This window comes from Balaenoptera acutorostrata, chromosome 2 (genome assembly GCF_949987535.1).
Source record: "Balaenoptera acutorostrata chromosome 2, mBalAcu1.1, whole genome shotgun sequence".
Classification (NCBI taxonomy): domain Eukaryota; kingdom Metazoa; phylum Chordata; class Mammalia; order Artiodactyla; family Balaenopteridae; genus Balaenoptera; species Balaenoptera acutorostrata.
Window position 1 is genome coordinate 131635756 of NC_080065.1, and position 18586 is coordinate 131654341.

At 45.5% G+C, this 18586-nt stretch overlaps 1 protein-coding gene across 5 annotated transcripts in view; it reads right to left on the bottom strand.

Annotated features, from left to right (window-relative positions):
* PPP2R2B (protein phosphatase 2 regulatory subunit Bbeta) overlaps positions 1 to 18586 on the bottom strand; it is a 462603-nt gene that overhangs the window by 38212 nt on the left and 405805 nt on the right. For all 5 annotated transcript variants that reach the window (XM_007194185.2, XM_007194186.2, XM_057540770.1 and 2 more), the window contains one exon: positions 17487 to 17651. In XM_007194185.2, the coding sequence (XP_007194247.1) occupies positions 17487 to 17651 (165 nt within the window). The remainder of the gene's footprint in view (positions 1 to 17486; positions 17652 to 18586) is intronic.

Consider the following 18586-nt stretch of genomic DNA (forward strand, 5'->3'; position numbering starts at 1 on the left):
GCTTACTGTGGGCCAGGCATTATCTTGCTGAATTCTCACAACCATCCAATTATGCAGGCTCTGTTATTGTCCCCATTTTATAGAGGGAGACACTGAGGCTTAGAGAGAGAGGTTAAGTTCAAGTCCAAGAAGTTAAGTTCACACTGGGTTTGTCTGACCTTAGAACCAACACCATTGGCCACAACAGCATGCAGGGTATCCCCTGCTTTTCAAATGTTTGCCTTTTGCCACTTTGCTTTTACAAAAGACCTACACTAGTACCTGTTTTCGCTAACCTAACTAAAAGAAATCTGAAGAGAATTTTCACTTTGAAGAAAAAAGCTAAGACCCGATGCCTTCATTTACACACAGTTTAAGAATCACAGCACTAGTGTATTGTGAGACACATACCACATTTTATCTGATGTTAGATCTTTTATGAACATGTCTCACTCATTCATTCATTCAGTATGATTTAGTAGCCATGATACGTCAGGCACTATCCCCAGAATGCTTCTACTACTTAATAACCTTCCTAGGGGCTAGCGACCATGTGTTGTAGTAATACAAATTTGTAGTTTTGTGCTGTTACAGTGACATGAACACAGAAGATTCTTAGTAAACAGGGCCTGAAAAATGCTACTTGTCAGAACTTTGGGGAATACCTAGGATACACTGAGGATGACGTTTGCCATCACAGTTCATTTCAACATCTAACACAATGTCCAGCATGAACACTATTCGGTCAGCATTTTCTCTCTTTGATGTTGGGAATCTAAATTTCACATTCAATTTAAAATGAACTTTATATTAGATACCTTCCATAATTTCACATCCTCTTGTCCCACCATGGTAAGTACACTGAAGCAGTAAGTGCATCTTATAAGGCTGTCATTCCATTGTGTTTAGCACAATACCTTGCACACACTTATTGACAGATTGCTTGCTTTGTTTGATCTCACCATCTTTTCCCTAAGCTTGATGATCCCATTTATCTCAGATGTAACTCTTCAATGACAATTTCACTACATTATAGGGGTTTTCAAATGACACCAAAATTTTAAGATTAAGTCGACCCCGGGATTAAGGATGACCATCTAGGAGATAAATCCTATTTAAATCCTTATGTTCAGGTTAAAGATATAAGAGAAGATAAAAGCAAGTATCATTTTAAGCCCCCTGGGGGTGAGCATTCTCCTGCCCTCTGCTGCCGGCGGGCTGTGCTTGATGATGATGGCAGGCCAGCAGGTGCTTCGAGTAATTCAGCAGATAAAGGGACCTGCACGTATGGGGCTGGAAGCTGCTTGAGTGGACAGCAGATTTCACAGCTGAGTTATTGATGCCACCTACCGAGCTGTCAAAATAGAATTACGTGAACTGCACGGGGGGCTCAAATTAGCTGATATACTTAAACATGTGTCAATTACACACGAACGAGATTCCCCCTTCCCTTCTTTATCCTCCAGCGCTGGGCAAGTACTGAAGGCGGCTGAATTCATTATATGAAACAAGAAATAAACCCATGATAAACCATGATCTTTGTCAGTGTATTAGATTTATCTTTTCTGGGCCTTGATTTCCTCAAGCTATAGAAAGGAAGAAAGACTCTGAACTCAAAGAGTTTTATGAAGATCAATTAAGATAATGGGCGAGAAGGGGTTCTGTTAAGTGGTAAAGCGTGCAGCAGTAAAAGGTACCCACTTAATCATTTTATGCTTTGTTTTTTTATGTGAATCTTCCATTCCACAGAATTTGTGAGTTTCCTCCCCAGACTGTCCCTCCCCTAGTCTTTGCCAACTCATTCAATGCCCTTCATCGAAGCATGTGCTCAGGCCAAAAAGCTAGGCATCGCCCTGGATTCTTTCCTCAACCTCACCTTCCACATCTAGTTTTTTTAAAAGGTCCTGGACCTGGAGATTATCATACTAAGTGAAGTAAGGCAGACAGAGAAAGACAAATATCAGATGATATTGCTTATATGCGGAATCTAAAAAAAAAAAATGATACAAACGAACTTATTTACAAAACGGACTCAGAGAATGAACTTACGGTTCATAGAGAATGAACTTACGGTTACCAGGGGGGAAGGGTTAGGGGGGAGGGGTAGATTGGGAGTTTGGGATCGACATGTACACACTGCTATATATAAAATAGATAACCAACAAGGACCTACTGTAGAGCACAGGGAACTCTGCTCAGTACTCTGTAATAACCTAAATGGGAAAAGAATTTGAAAAAGAATAGATACATGTACATTTATAACTGAATCACTCTGCTGTACACCTGAAACTAACATAACGCTGTTCATCAATGATACTCCAATATAAAATAAAATTTTTAAAAAAAGTCCTGCTAACTTTACACTCAAAATGTAGCCCAGATCGGCCCCATCTTAGTCCAAGCCACTATCACCTCTTGCCTGGACCATTCTGATAGCTTTCTAACTCTTCTCCCCGTATCCACTCTTCCCCCTGATGCTTCATTCTTCACATAGCCACAGAGTGATATATTTACAAGTATAACCACGTTACTCCTTTCGTTACTCCACGTTACTCCTTTATGGTAGGGAAAACCCTACCATATTTTCCTTCTTAGATAAAATAAAAGCCAAATTCCTTACCTTTGCCTACAGGGCTACCATGTTGCCTAACTCCCAAGTCCTTTGCATGGAATCCAATGAGAATGAGGCCCCTGGGTTGCTGGCGGTGACTACCCTGAGTGTGGCGTCCTCATGTGACCTGAGCCACCGGCCTCCTCCTCCCATTCCCCTCTTGCTGCTCCTTCTCAGGACACTATAGGTGGCCAAACTGGTCTTCCTTCTGCCCCTTGACTTGCCAAGCACCGTGCAGATTCACAGCCTCTGCATTGCTGCTACTTCTCCAGAAACACTTTTCACCAAATCTTGCCTTATCTTATTTACCGATGTGTTTGTTGTCTCTCTTAATCTACCTGGATAAAGTGCCATGGGGGAAGGAGGTACCATTTTCTTAGTGCCTGGAACAGCACCTGGAACATAGTAGCAACAATAAATATTTGTTGAATAAATGAATAGTAGGTGGATTACCATCATTTCATAGACCCCACTTCCCTTTGCCTATGAATTCCAAAGCGTTCCAAAGCTAGAAATGAGTGAACACGGATGGGGTAAGCCACTCTTTGGTGGGAGCCTCTTCATTTGTGTAAGGAGAAGCACTGGGTGGGTACAAGTTTATCAAACTGCGAGACTAGTTGTTCTACAAGCATTTATTCAGCATTCACTATGCTAAGTGTAGAAGGGAAAAATAAACAGCCTTAGCCATCATGGAGGAAAACCATTTAGTGAATGGTTAGTCTACAGAACCTAAGAGAACGCGCATTATACATTATTGTCAACATAATCACTCCATGAAGAGGAAGGAGGAAAAAAAGGAAGCAGAATGGAAAACAAGGGGCTCAAACCCCTAGACACTGCAAAACACTGACATTTGGGACTAAAATAAATTTGAAAAGGAAGCCTTCCAGGAAAGAGAGGAACAAATGGAATCTGAGGCAGCTCAGGTGCTCAGGGGCATGGAAAGGGCGCTCCTGGCTGGCAGACAAGCCCATGGCAGCGTAGGCGGCCCCGACCGCTGGCAGGGATGCCAGGACGGATATGGACCCTGGACCTGGGGGTCAACCCGCTAGTCTACAAAGGTCAACCCGCTAGTCTACAGAAACAGAAACAGGTCATTTCAACCTATCATATCAGGTGCTCTGATGGAGGGTACTTAGCCTACTTGGTGAAACTTGAAGAGTATGATAGGCAGAATAATGCCTTCTCAAGGATGTCCATGTCCTAATCTCCAGAACTCATGAATATGTTCCCCCTTCTTGGCAAAGGAGAATTAAGATTGTAGATGGAATTAAAGCTGCTCATCAGCTGACCTTAAAGTAAGGAGATTAGCCTGGATCACCTGTGTGGGCCCACTGTAATCACGATGGTCCTTATATGTGGACGAGGGAGGCAGAAGAGGAGAGTCAGGGTGATAGGGCAGGAGAAGGGTTTGTCCCACTGTTGCTAGCTTTCAGATGGAGAAAGGGACCATAAGCCAAGGAATGCGATGGCCTCAGGGAGCTGGAGAAAGCAAGGAAACAGACTGTCCCCTTGAGCCTCCAGAAGGGGACACAGCCGTCCTTACACCTGGATTTTAGCCAGTGAGACCCATGTCAGTCTTCTGACCCATGGAACTATGAGATGACAAGTTTATGTTGTTTTAGTCACTAAGCTGGTGGTAATTTGTTACAGCAGCCATAGGAAACTAAATACAAAAAGGAAGAGGTGAACTTTGATGTCCCCTCTAGTGGGAAGAGACAGGCTATTGTAAGACCCATCCTGCCCTGGCCAGAGCCCTCCTTAGGCTCTGTCAGGTCAAGGTCCCTCCCTGGGGAAAATTTCACCTGGGCATCCTCTTGACTGGGGTTCTCCTGAACCTCAAATTGAGAATGCTCATCCAGTGTCTGTGACTGCTTTGCCAGTGATGGCTTGTCATGGACCATGATGACAGGTAAGTGGCCTTGAGACATCCCAAGCCCAGAGAAGCCAGAGCCACCTATAACCTCATGGCCAACCTTTCCTGTTCTGTGTGTCTCTGGGGCTGCAGCCACATGCCTGAACCAGTTTCAGCCTCTTCTGCCTTCTTATCTAAGACCCCTTGCCGGGGGAGAGGGCGGGACCTGGGACAGTGGCAATTGCTAATGAATGACACTTGCCTCCAAAATTAATAAGCTTTCTTGTTCTTAGGAAAATCCACTCAACTGGAGTCTCCAGGATGACTAATTGACAGAACTGGTTAAATTAATCAAAAATGGAAATGAGGAAGGGGGAAGGGATTCTGTTTATACTATATGGTTTGGGCCTTGCCTGCTCTGCTGCTAATTGCTGCTAAGCTTGAATGGGATAGACGCTGGACTGGGGCAGTGGGTGGGTTTCCGTGAATTCCGCTGCTTGTAGCAGGGCTCTGGCTTTTCTCCAGGAGCAGGGGGGTGGGTGTCTGTGTGTGTTTGTATTCCTGTCATCAGGATTTTTAATAAAATTAAAAGCATTTTTAATAAAGGGCCTTGTCGTTTTAACCTAACCAAGCCCCTCCCCTGAAATAAACACTGTTAATTACACCCCCAATCAATACTGAACCCCTTTTGGAAGCTGTCCCAAACCTCAGAGCTTTTAAGATGCATTGCAGCTGCAGCCTCAGCTGATGCCTTTGGACACATTCTATCAGGGATCTGGGGAATGAGCTGTAGGTTTATTAAGGGATCTAGTGGCCTATAGAATCAGGACTTGGCAATTAAGTTTGTAGATGAAGGTGATGAATGAGATAGTGGACTTCATGTTCTGTGCAAGGGCAGAGTTAGTGCTGCCACTGGAAGCTGTTGGGCTGAGGAATCCAGCTCATGGGGATTATATAAAATGGAGTCCCGTGAAATTATCCTTGTGGATGTCAGAAAAAGATCACACTCTTTCTCCTGCTGTCAAATACCCAGGAGAAGAATTCATTCTTCTCATTCTTCTCCGGGAAGCAGACAGACCTGGGTTCAAATTTTGGCTCTTTCACTGTGATCTGCGGCAAGTTTCTTCACCTCTCTGTGCCTCATCTGTAAACTGGAGTTACTAAAACCAATCTTCTTCGGTTGCTTAATTGAGACCTAGAAGAGCTCAAAACTAATATCCATCCCCCTCCGCTTTACGTACCTTTAAAGGAAAATGGAATTTCTGATTTAGATGATTAGGTTAGGCATCAAACCTTGCCCCGTTTGCACTGGAAACCAAGCTGTTTTTCTAATGACACTATTCACTAGAACACCTCAGACTTTAAAGCCGAAAGTGCTTATACCTTTTCCCCACAACATGGAAAAGTCAGATTATCTTCACACCAGGCCTATGACAGGCAGATTTAAGTGTACTGCAGGGTTGCGGCTGACTACCCCTGGACAGCCAGCCTGCCTTGCTTTCCTCTGAAGGAGGGAATTTCTGTGGCCACATCTTGAGCTGCCGATTTGCCAGCGTGGAAGGGCCTTGGGGCTAGAATAGCATGACTATGAGCCGTGGCTCACGGGTAGAGCCAATGCAAGAGGACAGGTGCTGCAAGGCTGCCCATCACCGCTGCTGAGAGGAGCCCCGGCTCGTCACCCTGGCCAGCTTCACCTCCTGCAAGTCCCCAGCACAAGCCACACCCTCTCAATAGGATGGGGCCTCTGGGGCAGGTGAGGAGTGAGGCAGGTCTGGCCAAACTATGACGGAATTAAGATGCAACTGAGGGATCTCCTCTGTGTCATCAGACACTGAGCATGGAGTTCACATTTGTGATTGATTTCATCCAGCGAATATGCTTTGGGAACCCAATGTGCCAGGCAGTCTGCTAATTGCTTTTACTTTAACTAATTAATGGCCAAAGATTTCCATGAGACTGAATCACATGATCACCTCTCTACTCTCATCTTTCTTGACCTCGCAGAAGCATCTGACATAACTGATCCCAGTGTCTTTCTAAATCACTCTCTTCTCTTGGCTTATATGCTTACTCAACCCCACCCCTTGGTTTTCCTCTTACCTCCCTGGCAGCGGCAGCTTGTCCTCAGTCTCTTGTAAAAGGCTGCCCCCTGTTGCCCCCAACCCCACTGGCAAATGCTGACGTGCCCTTGGCCTCCATCCTGGACTCTCCACTCCTCTGCATCTACATCTTCTCTCCTAAGTGACTTCACCTTGTCCCATGGCTTTAAAGACCACGAGATGCTCATGACTCCTAAATTTCTATCTCCAGCCCAGACCTCTCCCCTGACTTCCAGACTCAGGTATCCATTTGTTACCAGGCTTCTCTAACTGTGCGTATCATAGGCACACAGTGATGTCTCAATCCAGACACATCCAAAAGAGATGTGTGTTTGGTCTTTCCACACCAAACCTGTTCCTTCCTGAGTCTTTTCATCAGTATGTTTTACCACTATACCCTCGGCAGCTCAAAACCAAAACCTAAGTTTTCTCAGAATCCTCTCTTTCTGTCACCTCTCCACTTTCAGCCTCTCAGCAAGTCCTCTTAGCCTTACCGCCTCAGTAGATTCTGTGTCTGTCCACTTATCATGCCATCACTACCCACCCCAGCCCCAGTCAGAGCCACTATCATTTCCTCCCAGACCATGGCAAGGGCCTCCTAACTGGTCCCAGAGTTTCTTGGCCTGACAACCCTTTTAGCAAATTAAGACCATAAACAGAGTACACACTTGCCTGCTTAGAACTGTCTACTAGCTTCCATCACACTTAGAATGAAATCCAGGCTCTCTGCCCTGGTCTGCAAGGCTCTCCACAATCTGGCCCCAGCCTGCCTCTTCGGCGTCACCCTCCACCCTGTTTCCCAGCTCACCGATCTCCATCCACTGGTCTTTCTTCTCTTCTTTGAACACACACGGTTGTCCCTATGTCAAGGTCTTCCTACTTTGATATTATCTCTCTGTTTGGCTCCTTTTGACAATTCGGGTCTCAGTTCAAAGGCTACTCATTAACCCTTTTAATTTTCTTATAGCTTTTATCAGTGTCAGAAATTATCTCACTCATTTGTGTACTAGTATATACTTTCTTTCCTCCCTTCACGCTAGAATGTAAGCTCCCTGAAGGCAGGAATGAGTGGATGTTGAATAAATCTTAGTTGAGCAAGTGATTTCTGAAGTCCTCGTTAAGAGGCACAAGTCTGGATCAAACCCCAGTTGTCACTTGTTCTTTGGTGGCTGTGAAAGTATCATTCCTCCTCTTAGCTAGTTTCCTCATCTGTAAAATGTGACAAATCCTAGGATGCCCCCCATAGGGTTGTCAGGACCTTGGCTTACTTTCTGGATATAGTAAATGTCACAGAAGTTCCCTGTGATTATGGCTGCTGACATGACTACGTCACGACTATGGCTGCTTTTCCCCCGTTCCTGCTCTTAGACACGCGTGGAAGGGAAGTGAGAGAGCATCATCTTCGCAACCATAACAAACACGGAGCTCTTATCATGGGCCAGGCACTGTTCTAAGGCTTCATGGCGTCTTCTCATTTAATCCTCCCATGCCCCCTAATAAGGTAAGTGCTGCTACTAGTCATATCTTATAGGTGAGCAAATTCAGACACAGAGAGGTTAAGTAACCCGGTTAAGATCACCCAGTTAGGCCACAAACAGAGACTGACAGTGGACACCATGGTGATTTTCCTTCCCTATCTTGGCCCTTCTCTGAAGTCACTCACTACTGTCAGTTTAGTTTGACAGAAGGGAAGAAACAAAGTAGACATGTTCTGGGCTGTGCTTACAGGGAATGCTATAGACTGAATGACTGTGTCCCCTGAAATTCGTATGCTGAAACCTAATCCCCAGTGCGATGGTATTTAGAGAAGGGGGTTTGGGGAGGTGATTAGGTCATGAGAGTGGAGCTCTCATGAATGGGATTAGTGACCTTACGAAAAAGAGACTCCAAGACTCCCTCACATCCTTCTGCCATGCAAGGACACAGCGAGGGAAGATGGCCATCTGTGGACCAAGAAGCTGGTCTGCACCACACACTGGATCTGCTGGTGTCTTATCTTGGACTTCGCAGCTTCCAGAAATAAGTGTTTGTTGTTGAAGCCGTCCAGTCTGTGGTACTTGATTATAGTAGCCCGAATGAGCTAAGACAGGAAATATCATCCTGGGCTCCCCACCTCCTTGCCCGCCCCAGTACCTAAGACAGGTGCTGTCAACGGTGTGTGTAGAGGGAATCTCCTCTTTGTACCCTTGGAGTACCCAGCGGGCTCTCCTGTTATCCACCAAGCTTCTCCCAATTATAGAAGTAAAACTACAACCTTGGGGAGAATCTGGAAAATAGGAAAGCTGCCCGAATTTTGCTGCCCTGACATCATCCCTTTCACGAAGAGCCCCAGTCTTTGTCTACACGTATTCTTCTTCACACTGCTGAATTCAGGGTGGGCTTGTAATCTTGCATGCTGCTTTAACATTTATCATAAGCATTTCCCCACCTGCTCCATCTTTAACTGTGTTCACAGGTAGTTGGCAGGTTACCTCTCTATGGACCTTCACAGGAACCTCTTTCTCTATTCCCACTCCCATTTGAGGGTTCTAGCTGCTACTTTTCTTTTTCTTTTTTTCTTAAAATTTTTTTTAAAAAATTTTATTTATTTTAATTGGAGTATAGTTGATTTACAAGATTGTGTTAGTTTCAGGTATATAGCAAAGTGATTCAGTTATATAAATATGTACATACATATACATGTATATATATATTTTCAGATTCTTTTCCATTATAGGTTGTTATAAGATATCGAATATAGTTCCCTGTGTTATACAGTAGGTCCTTGTTGTTTATCTACTTCATATCTAGTGGTATGTATCTGGTAATCCCATACTCCTAACCTGCTGCTTTTCTTTCATGTTGTAAGAACAATCTCTACTTATTCAAGACCCGCTCCCCTTATGAGTGGTTTCTGAATAAGAAACAGGCTTCTTAGCACCTCATCGCCTCTAAAATCAGTTTAAGTCCTGTTTGTTCAGAGAGCAAGTGTGTTTCGGCACCATGGGAAAGTATCCAGGCATCGTCACCATAAAACACATGGATACCACGAGGGAGGTATAGAGGCTCCACATACAGGTTTTTATTGCCTCTGTCCTCTGTCCCCCACCACGTTCAATAAGAGCCACACACACTGTGTGCTCACGACAGGTCAGGGGCTGTGCTAAGAGCTGGTCCATGACCACTTTTCCCCCTTACCACCTGGAGGAAAGGATCAGCATTGGCACCTTGCCCAGGCTGCCTGCAACGAGCGGGCCTGGGACCCACACCTGGAGCTGTGAGCTCCAGGAACTGTGCTCTGGATGACTTTCAGGCCTTCTATTAGGGGCTGAATTGTGTACCCCCTCCCCAAATTCTTATGTTGAAGTCCTAATCCTCAGTACCTCAGAATGTAACCATATTTGGAGGTAGGGTCTTTAAAGAGGTAATTAAATTAAAAAATGAGGTCATGAGGGTGGAGCCTAATCCAGTATGATGAGTGTCTTTATAAGAAGGGCAGTTTTGGACACAGACAGGTGCAGAGAGAAGATGATGTGAAGACACAGGGAGAAGATGGTCACCAGCAAGCGAAGGAGAGAGGCCTGGAGGAGATCCTTTCTTCACGGCCTTCAGATGAAACCAACCCCGTTGATACCTTGGTCTAGGACTTCTAGCCTCCAGAACAGGGAGACAGTAAGATTTTGTTTTTTTAAGCCACTCAGTTCATGGTATTTTGTTATAGCAACTCTAGTAAATGAAAACACCTTCTTTCATCTGTCTTCCCACCTGCCTGCTTTTCTACCGCAGTTGTTCAGTGAAGCCCCATTTGTAGCTGGGTTGGTAATGCAGGGGTTGGTAAAATAAAGTCCCTGCCCTTATGGAGATTACATTCTAGTCAGGGAGACAGAGGAAGAAAAACAAACATCTATAGCTGAGTACTAAGAAATACATAAAGAAATAAAATAGGGTGATGCAGTAGAAATAGGGTGCAGATGGGGGTGGAAAAGAGAAGTCCTCTTTGAGGAGGTGATATTTTCCCAGAGACCTAAAAAATGAGAGCAGTCTAAACAAGGGAGGGCCTGGTGGGAGAGCATTCCAGGTAGGGGAAGAGCCTGTGCAAAGGGCCTGAGGCACAAAGGGCTGGGTGTGTTGAAGGCACAGGAAGCAGACCAGTGTGGCCAGACTATAGGGACCAGATTCCTGTGGGTCTTGGAAAGGAGTTTAGATTTAATTTCTCTCTCATTCCCTTGGTTGTCATTCATCACACCTGGCCAGTTTCTTCACTCAACTCCCAGTACTCACGCATTAAAAGGGAACAGCAAGATTCAGGCCAGCCACTGCTGCTGCCATCAACACCCTATTGTTTCAGCCATTAGAATCTCAAACTGCAAATACAACCCTTGTCATTACCACCAGAAGCGATAGAAAAAAAACTGAGAGATGAGGAAGAGAATCATCCTTTCCAACCCCTGCTGAGTATGCAGAGCGAGGGACGTATGGAAATTAATATATGCAGCTCTGATAACACGGAACTCCTCGGCATTTTGATTAAACATTGATGGTTATTAAATACCCTCCTTCTCAGAGCTCATCTCCGAAAGCCAATGTTGCTTTTCATTTTGAACTCTGATGAACTGTCTCCATTCCGTTTGCATACCCGGGCTGAACCGTGGTCGACGGAAGGCTGGTGTTGGAGGAGGATGGAGAAAATCAATATGAAATGTCAGGTGCGGGGTCAGATTGAACTTGTTTTCCCAGCTGGCGGGAGCTCGGGCCGCTGCCGCTGCAGCAGCCAAACAAAGGGAGATGCACACTGACGAAGGTCGGCACTTTGGACGAGTCAGGAAAATGAATTTCGTTCGCTTCTTAATTAGATTAGGAGGCTGGCGGCTGGCAATTCGGAGCACTGCTGGTGTCGGGATGGGGCGTGGGGAGGCAGGGCTGCAGCAGGGGTCTGCAGGTGGCCAGCTAGCTCCCAGCCTCCCTAGGGACTGTCCCCTGGGCTCTACTTCTCAAGGGCTGTGTGGGACCAAGGCTGCAGGGAGAAGCAGCCCCCAGGGGGTTCCTGGGTGCGTGGGCTCGATGACCCTTCCCAATATTTTCCCCAGGGAACATCTCAGTCTTTAGGTAGCAGCTCAGTGGTCACTGCCTTGCGGTATAAGGTCCTTGTCACATCCCCTCACGACACCACAAGACTCTTTTTCACACCACTTATTACAGTCACAATGTCATTATCTATCTGTGATTCTCTGATGAATGCGTCTTTCCTCCTTAGTGTGATAGTTCATCTTATGCATCAACTTGACTGGACCACGGGGTGCCCAGATATTTCGTCAGACATTATCCTGGGGGTTTAGGAGGGTATTTTTGAATGAATTTAACATTTAAATTAATAGACTGAGTAAAGCAGATTGTCCTCCCTAATGTGGGTGGGCCTTATCTAATCAGTTGAAGGCCCGAATAGAACAAAAGGCTGACCCTCCTCCCAACAAGAGGGGATTCTCCTGCCTGACTCTTTCGAGCTGGGACATCATTTTTTTCCTGCCTTCGCACTTGAACTGGACCATCAGCTCTTCCTGGGTCAAGAGTCTGCTGGCCTTTGGACTAAAACTACCTCATCGGCTCTCCTGCAGCCCCACTGAAGGTCCTGGGACTTGTCAGCCTCCATGATTGCACGACCATAATTGTTATGAATACTTATAACAAACCTTTCACATTTATATATACATACACACGTGTACGTGTGTGTGTGTATATATATGCATATGTGTATATATATGATATATATATATCTCCTATTGGTTCTGTTCCTCTGGAGACCCTCACTAGTATAGACCTTGAGCTCTAAGAGGGAAGAAAGCAGATCTGGTTTTGCTCACCAGTGTGTCCCCAGAGTCTGGTACAGTACCTGACATATAGTGTGTGCTCAACAAGTACTAATTAAATAAATGACTAATGGGGCTTGTGGATGGAATAAAGGTTGGAGGTTCAGGCCTCTTAGAGCTGCAGGTCTGGAACCGGGGGGTACTCAGGAGGCGTAACTGTGGTAACTGCTGCTCCCGTTCACTGTCTCCTGTGTGCCTGGCAGAGGGTTAGGCTCTTATGCACTTGAGGACAGTTACTCCTTGGGAACAGCCAGCCCTATGAGACGGTCTTTATTATATTATTTCTATGTTCAAAGGAGGAACTTGGGATTCAGACGGATTCAAAACTTGATTGGGGGTCACACAGCTGCTGAGAGACAGAGCTGCGTTCTGATTCCAAAGCTTCTTCTCTAAACAATTCTAGTTCCGGAAATGCCTAAGGCCTTATCCTTTTTCCATCTTGAGTTCAGAGTTCACCAAGCCTCCCAATCAGCTTCCTCCTCACTATCCAGCCCTCCTGTGGGTCTGTCTGACCCCAGAGCCCAGGCTGGTGTCTGCCACTTTGGGCTGTGAACACACCGGGCTTCTCCTGCCGTCTCTGGCATCCACTTTGGGTTGGTGGCCCTTCAAGCCCGGTCAGACAGCTTATGTCACCTCCCACACAGCATGTCCCAGACTGGTCCTCAACAGTTCACTCTCCTTCAGTATGGCTTCTTATTAGTCCACAATTCACATGCCATTTATGTCAACTCTCAGGTATAAATTTATTTATTGAATCAATATTTACTGAGCACCTGTTTGTGTGTCAGTCCTTTGTGATACAATGTGAGCAAAATAGATTCAGTTCTTGTCCTCAGAGAGTTTATAGTCTAGAGGTGAAGGATATTGAACAATATCCACGTGTGATGGACACCAATCTCTAATATTGCTTTACATCCCCACAGTTATATTTTGAAAGAAAAATGTTTCTTTTTCCCTTTCCTTTCTTTCAATTTCCATAGCTACCATCTTTTTTTTTAAAATTTTTATTGGGGTATAGTTGATTTACAATGTTGTGTTAGTTTCAGGTGTTCAGCAAAGTGAGTCTGTTATACATATACATGTATCCACTCTTTTTAAGATTCTTTTCCCACATAGGCCATTACAGAGTACTGAGTAGAGTTCCCTGTGTTACCATTCTTGCCTAGGTTATGAATTTCCACTGTATTGAGACTAAAGCAAAACCTTCTAATTCTCCTATGTTTCTTCCCACCACCACTGTGTTAATCTTCCATAAAACATAAATTCTATAGCTCTGTTCTCCAGCCAAATGATCTCCAATTGCTCTCCACATACTGGGAGCTGTGCTTCTCAAACTGGGGCACATGTATGCATCCTTGGAGGTCAGGAAGGAGGACGATACGGGGGTGCACCAGGTGGTATAGGAAGCCGTAGATAAATGTTGCATCTTTTGGAAATGTCAATTTTGCTTGAAATTTGGGGATGGGTAGAAATGTAATCTTTAAATTAAATGGAAAGTAGTCATTTTATGGGAATAAAATACAAAACCCATGTGAAATTTTAGGATGACAAAATAAGACTTCAAAGAAAATCCACTGTGGTCAGCACCTCCCCTGGAGCCTCAGGCCTCTGGCAGGCACGTGCAGTTTTGCCTTTGCTGAGAGGCCGGGCCACCCAGAGCACATCAGAGAGGCTGGATTACCTTTTGGTGCCCTTCCTGCACAGCAGGCAGGCTCACAGCCTGGGTCTGGGAATGCTGTACTTGGTGGAAAAGTTTAAGAAGGACTGGCTACCATAGGAGCCAGACTCTGAGTATAAAGCAGGTATTCAATGAATGAAGGAATGAATGGATGAAGGCATAACTTCTGACTCTGACTTTCAATGACTGACTTGATATAAACCATCATCCCTATTTGACCTCTTTTCCTCCATATTCCCCTTTTACCCAAGCCCAACACTTCTTGCTAAGGCTCTTTAAAGGTTTCACGTCATTTCCTAACTTCAGGCTTTTGCCCATTCTTGTGTGTACAACCCCAAACACCCTTCTCTCTATTTCCTACCTAACCAAATCCTGCTTGTGCTTCAACACTACCACTCAGCCTCTGCCTCCCCTGTGGGGTCTACCTCCAATGTCCCTCCCTCCCCACTTCCCCAAATATCCCAACTCCTAATCGTCTCTACCACTCATTTGGGTGTCCTGGGTACATCTTGCCTCACCAGCCAAACTTGAAATTCCTTGAGTGTTAGGAGATGTCTTACCCTTTCTACTGTACCCCTCAGAGTGATTAATAGTAATGGATACATCACAGATACAAGAAGATCACGCTGAAGGATTGCCAATGAATTTTAGTCTGGATCTGTGATTCTCAGCTGGGAGCAATTTTCACCCCAGGATACATCAGAATGTCTGGAGACATTTTTGGTTGTCATAACTGGCCTTTGCTGCCTGCATCTAGTGTGTAGAGGCTGGGGATGCTGATAAACATCCTACAATGCATAGGACAGCTGCCTCCCCCAAAGAAAGGATCGTGCGCCCCCAATTCAATAGTGCGTCGCGGAGCAACTAGGCCCGTGAGCCACAATTACTGAGCCTGCGCGTCTGGAGCCTGTGCTCCGCAACAAGAGAGGCCGCGATAGTGAGAGGCCCGCGCGCCGCGATGAAGAGTGGCCCCCGCTTGCCGCAACTGGAGAAAGCCCTCGCACAGAAACGAAGACCCAACACAGCCATAAATAAATAAATAAATAAATTAAAAAAAAAAAAATGATCTTCTCTAAAAAAAAAAAAAAATAGTGCGTCGTTAAGAAACGCTTGCATATGTTATAGAATCTTCCTAACCTCTTTTCTTGACTCTTCGTTCTCCCAGACAGAACCCAACCTCCATCCTTCTGCCTTCAGTCTAAGTAACTTCTCCAAAAAATAATTCCCATCAGTCCCCTGGTGACTCTAGTGGCTGTTCTGACTGACTTTGAGAGAAAATTCAAGTCCATTATCATGGCCATTATGACCAGTCTCCTGCCTTCCTCCTGAACTTCAACTCTTCCCTCTCCAAGTCATTCCCTATATGCCAGTCATATCAGTCACCCTGCAGTTCCAAAAGTGTTATGATCGTTCATGCCTCAGCACCTTTGCACATGCTGATCCTTCTGCCTTGAACATTTCCCCCTTTTTGGCTTATAAGTAAGTACTGCTCAAAGATCAATACCAGCACAGACACCAGCAAATATCAATAAAGCATCTATCACGGGCCGGGTACTGTTTCAGGTGCTAGGGAAACAGCAGTGAACAAAACAAAGTAAGTCCACACCCTCAAGGAGCCAATAGTATAGATCAGTACTCTTCAAGAGAACCTTCTGCAATGAAGGAAATCTTAAATCAGCACTGTCCAATAAGGTAGCTACTAGCTACACAATGGCGATTGAGTACTGGAAATGTGGATCATCTGAATTGAAATCTTCTGGAAGCATAAAACACACTTAGTATGAAACACCTCATTAACAATTCTTAACAGTTATCTCATCTAATCCCCATGACACACCCATGGGGTGGATGTTATTATCTTACCCATTTTACGTATGAGAAAACTGAGGCTCAGATAGGTAAAGGAAAGTTGGACAAAGTCAGACGGCTAATAAGGGGTGAAGCCTGCCTTTGACCTGGGTCTGTATGACTCTGGAATCCACAGAGTCTACATCCCACTACACTAGACATACCAGCTCCCCTGTGCAATACTCCTCACAGCGAATGAGCAAACAGAAATGATCAAAGTGACCCAGATATTCACACCTCTCCTAGCCATACACCTACACAGAGAGTCATCACATCGCTCAGGCCCCATAGGAATTAAAATCGAAAGCTGGGGCTGTGGGAGAGAAAGGTCTGCACTCCCGGCTGTCCAGGCTGCAGTGGCAGAGTGGCACCCAGCAGAAGATGCCGGCCAGACAAACAGCTCTCATGGCTCCTGAACATCCTGGCAGCTGCACGGTATTTAGTCTGACACTGGACATGGGTGACCACTGCCCTCTAGGCACCTTTACTCTGGGGAGTTTGGTTTTCTAGAAAACCTCCCTGCTAGCTCCAGGCCCATTCTGGCTACCGCAGCTGACTTTTGCTGCACCCGCTTACATCGGGTCTTAGCCTTTGGCCCCCAGGCACTCAGCCCCCACTAGTTTGGAGCTGCTTTGCTCAGTCAACGCCCTGAAAACTCCAGCGTGATCCCAGGGTCTGTGAGCCTGGTGGACTTTATCCCATCCCTTCTCTCTGAAGCTCTTCCCTGGTGCCCACTAGGATCACTGGGCCTTCTACGGTGCTGGTTCCCAAAGCCTCACTCTCTCCAAGAAGCCACTAACCCTTTCCCCCAGCTGTTATTTTTTTTTTTAAAGTTGAGGTATAATTGACATATAACATTATATTAGTTTTAGGTGAACAGCATAATGATTTGATACGTGTATATATTGCAAAATAATCACCACAATGAGTTTAGTTAACACCCATCACCATGCATAGTTGCAATTTTTTTTTTATGATGAGAACTTTTAAGACCTCTTCTCTTAAGAACTTCCAAATACACAATACAGTGCTAACTTAGTGTCCCCAGCTGCTATTCTTGATTCCTGTATATTCGCAGCCTCCCACACTGTCCAGCAAGTCCAGTTAACTCTACTGCCAAGATCTGTCCAGAACCCGTCCGCTCCTCTCCATTTCCACACCCTGCCCTTGTCCAGGTCACCTGCATCTTCTGCCTGGATATCGCAACCATCCCCTAACTGGTCCCCCACTTCTACTCTGCAGGTTCATCCTCCCCAGGGCAGCAAGAGGAATCTTAAAACATAATTCAGATCATGTCACAAGGTTACGTGACAGGGCTCATGTCTTGTTCATCTCTGTATCCCACAGCTGGAAGCCAATGTTTGTGGGATTGGACGTGAGGTTTCCTCTTTATCAAAATACCAAACATGGAACTGACTCCCGGGTCAGGCCAACACGTGTAGTTTCTTTACTCCCAGTGTGTCTGAGGTGGGAAAGGAGGTCAAACCCCTCCAGGCGCCCCCCCTTCTCCTCCCACATGTCAGGGGCCAGTGGCCCATCCCTGCCACGAGCCCTGGGCTTGCTGGCTACTCACATTTGGTGTGCCTGTCACACAGGGCCGACGCCCGCATGTCACACAGCCGGATTGTCCCTTTGCTGCTGCTGTACACGAAGGTGTTGCAGTGATGGGGGTGGAACTCGGCCGCTGTGATCACCTCTGTGAGCTCCTCCATGTTGGCCGGCTTGATGTCGACGATATCTGGCACAGACGAGTCAAGGAGGGGACCAGGAGAAGGGGGAGACTTGGGGGTGACTGTAGCATCACTGCCTTACTTTACTGTACCATGTGAGCAGTGAGCACACACGGGGGATCCTCATCATAACTCTGTGAGCAAATAGGCAGGTATTAGTGGTCCCGGGCAGATGAGGCCCAGGGTTACTCAGTGGCCATAGGCAGCACTAGAACTCAGGTCTCCCTGGCTCCTTATCAGGATTTCATCCCTCATAACGTGTAGATGCCCCGTCACATCAAAGTTACCTGCTCATGCAATCATGCTAAAATGTATCAAGCTGCAAAGGCTTTCATTTCTCATTTTACAACAGTGGTTAAGAAACCAGCCCCATTCCAACTAAATAATCCAATATATTCCAACAAAATAATCCAATATATTTCCAACTAAATAATCCAATGTATTTGAATCTTCATCTAAACTCCTGGGCTGATACATGATATCTAGGACAGACTGCAAATCCTCTTCCATGAAATCCCTTAGATGTTTTTAAATAATATGTTGATAATAATAATAATAGCAGCTACCATTTATTGAGCACTGACTATAGGTCAGTCACTGTGCAAAGCATACCATGTACTTTCTTTCATTTAATCCTTATAACAGCTCTATAATCAGCACTTTCTTACCCCCATTATTTCAAGGGGGGAAACGGAGGCTCAGCATATGTAAGTAACTTGCCCCAAGTCACATGGCTGAAGAGTGGCAGTACTAGAATTTTATCCCAGGTGCAAGATTTGTACTCTTTAGTAATTATGCAAAATTTCTCTTATTGAAGATATACAGGACCTCAAGTCTCTGTAAGCTGTGATTCGCTTTAGAGCTTATGTGGGAGTTTATGCATTAAAAAGAAGCCATCCAATTGTACGGCATGACACTTTTAGCCTCCAATGGAATATACCGT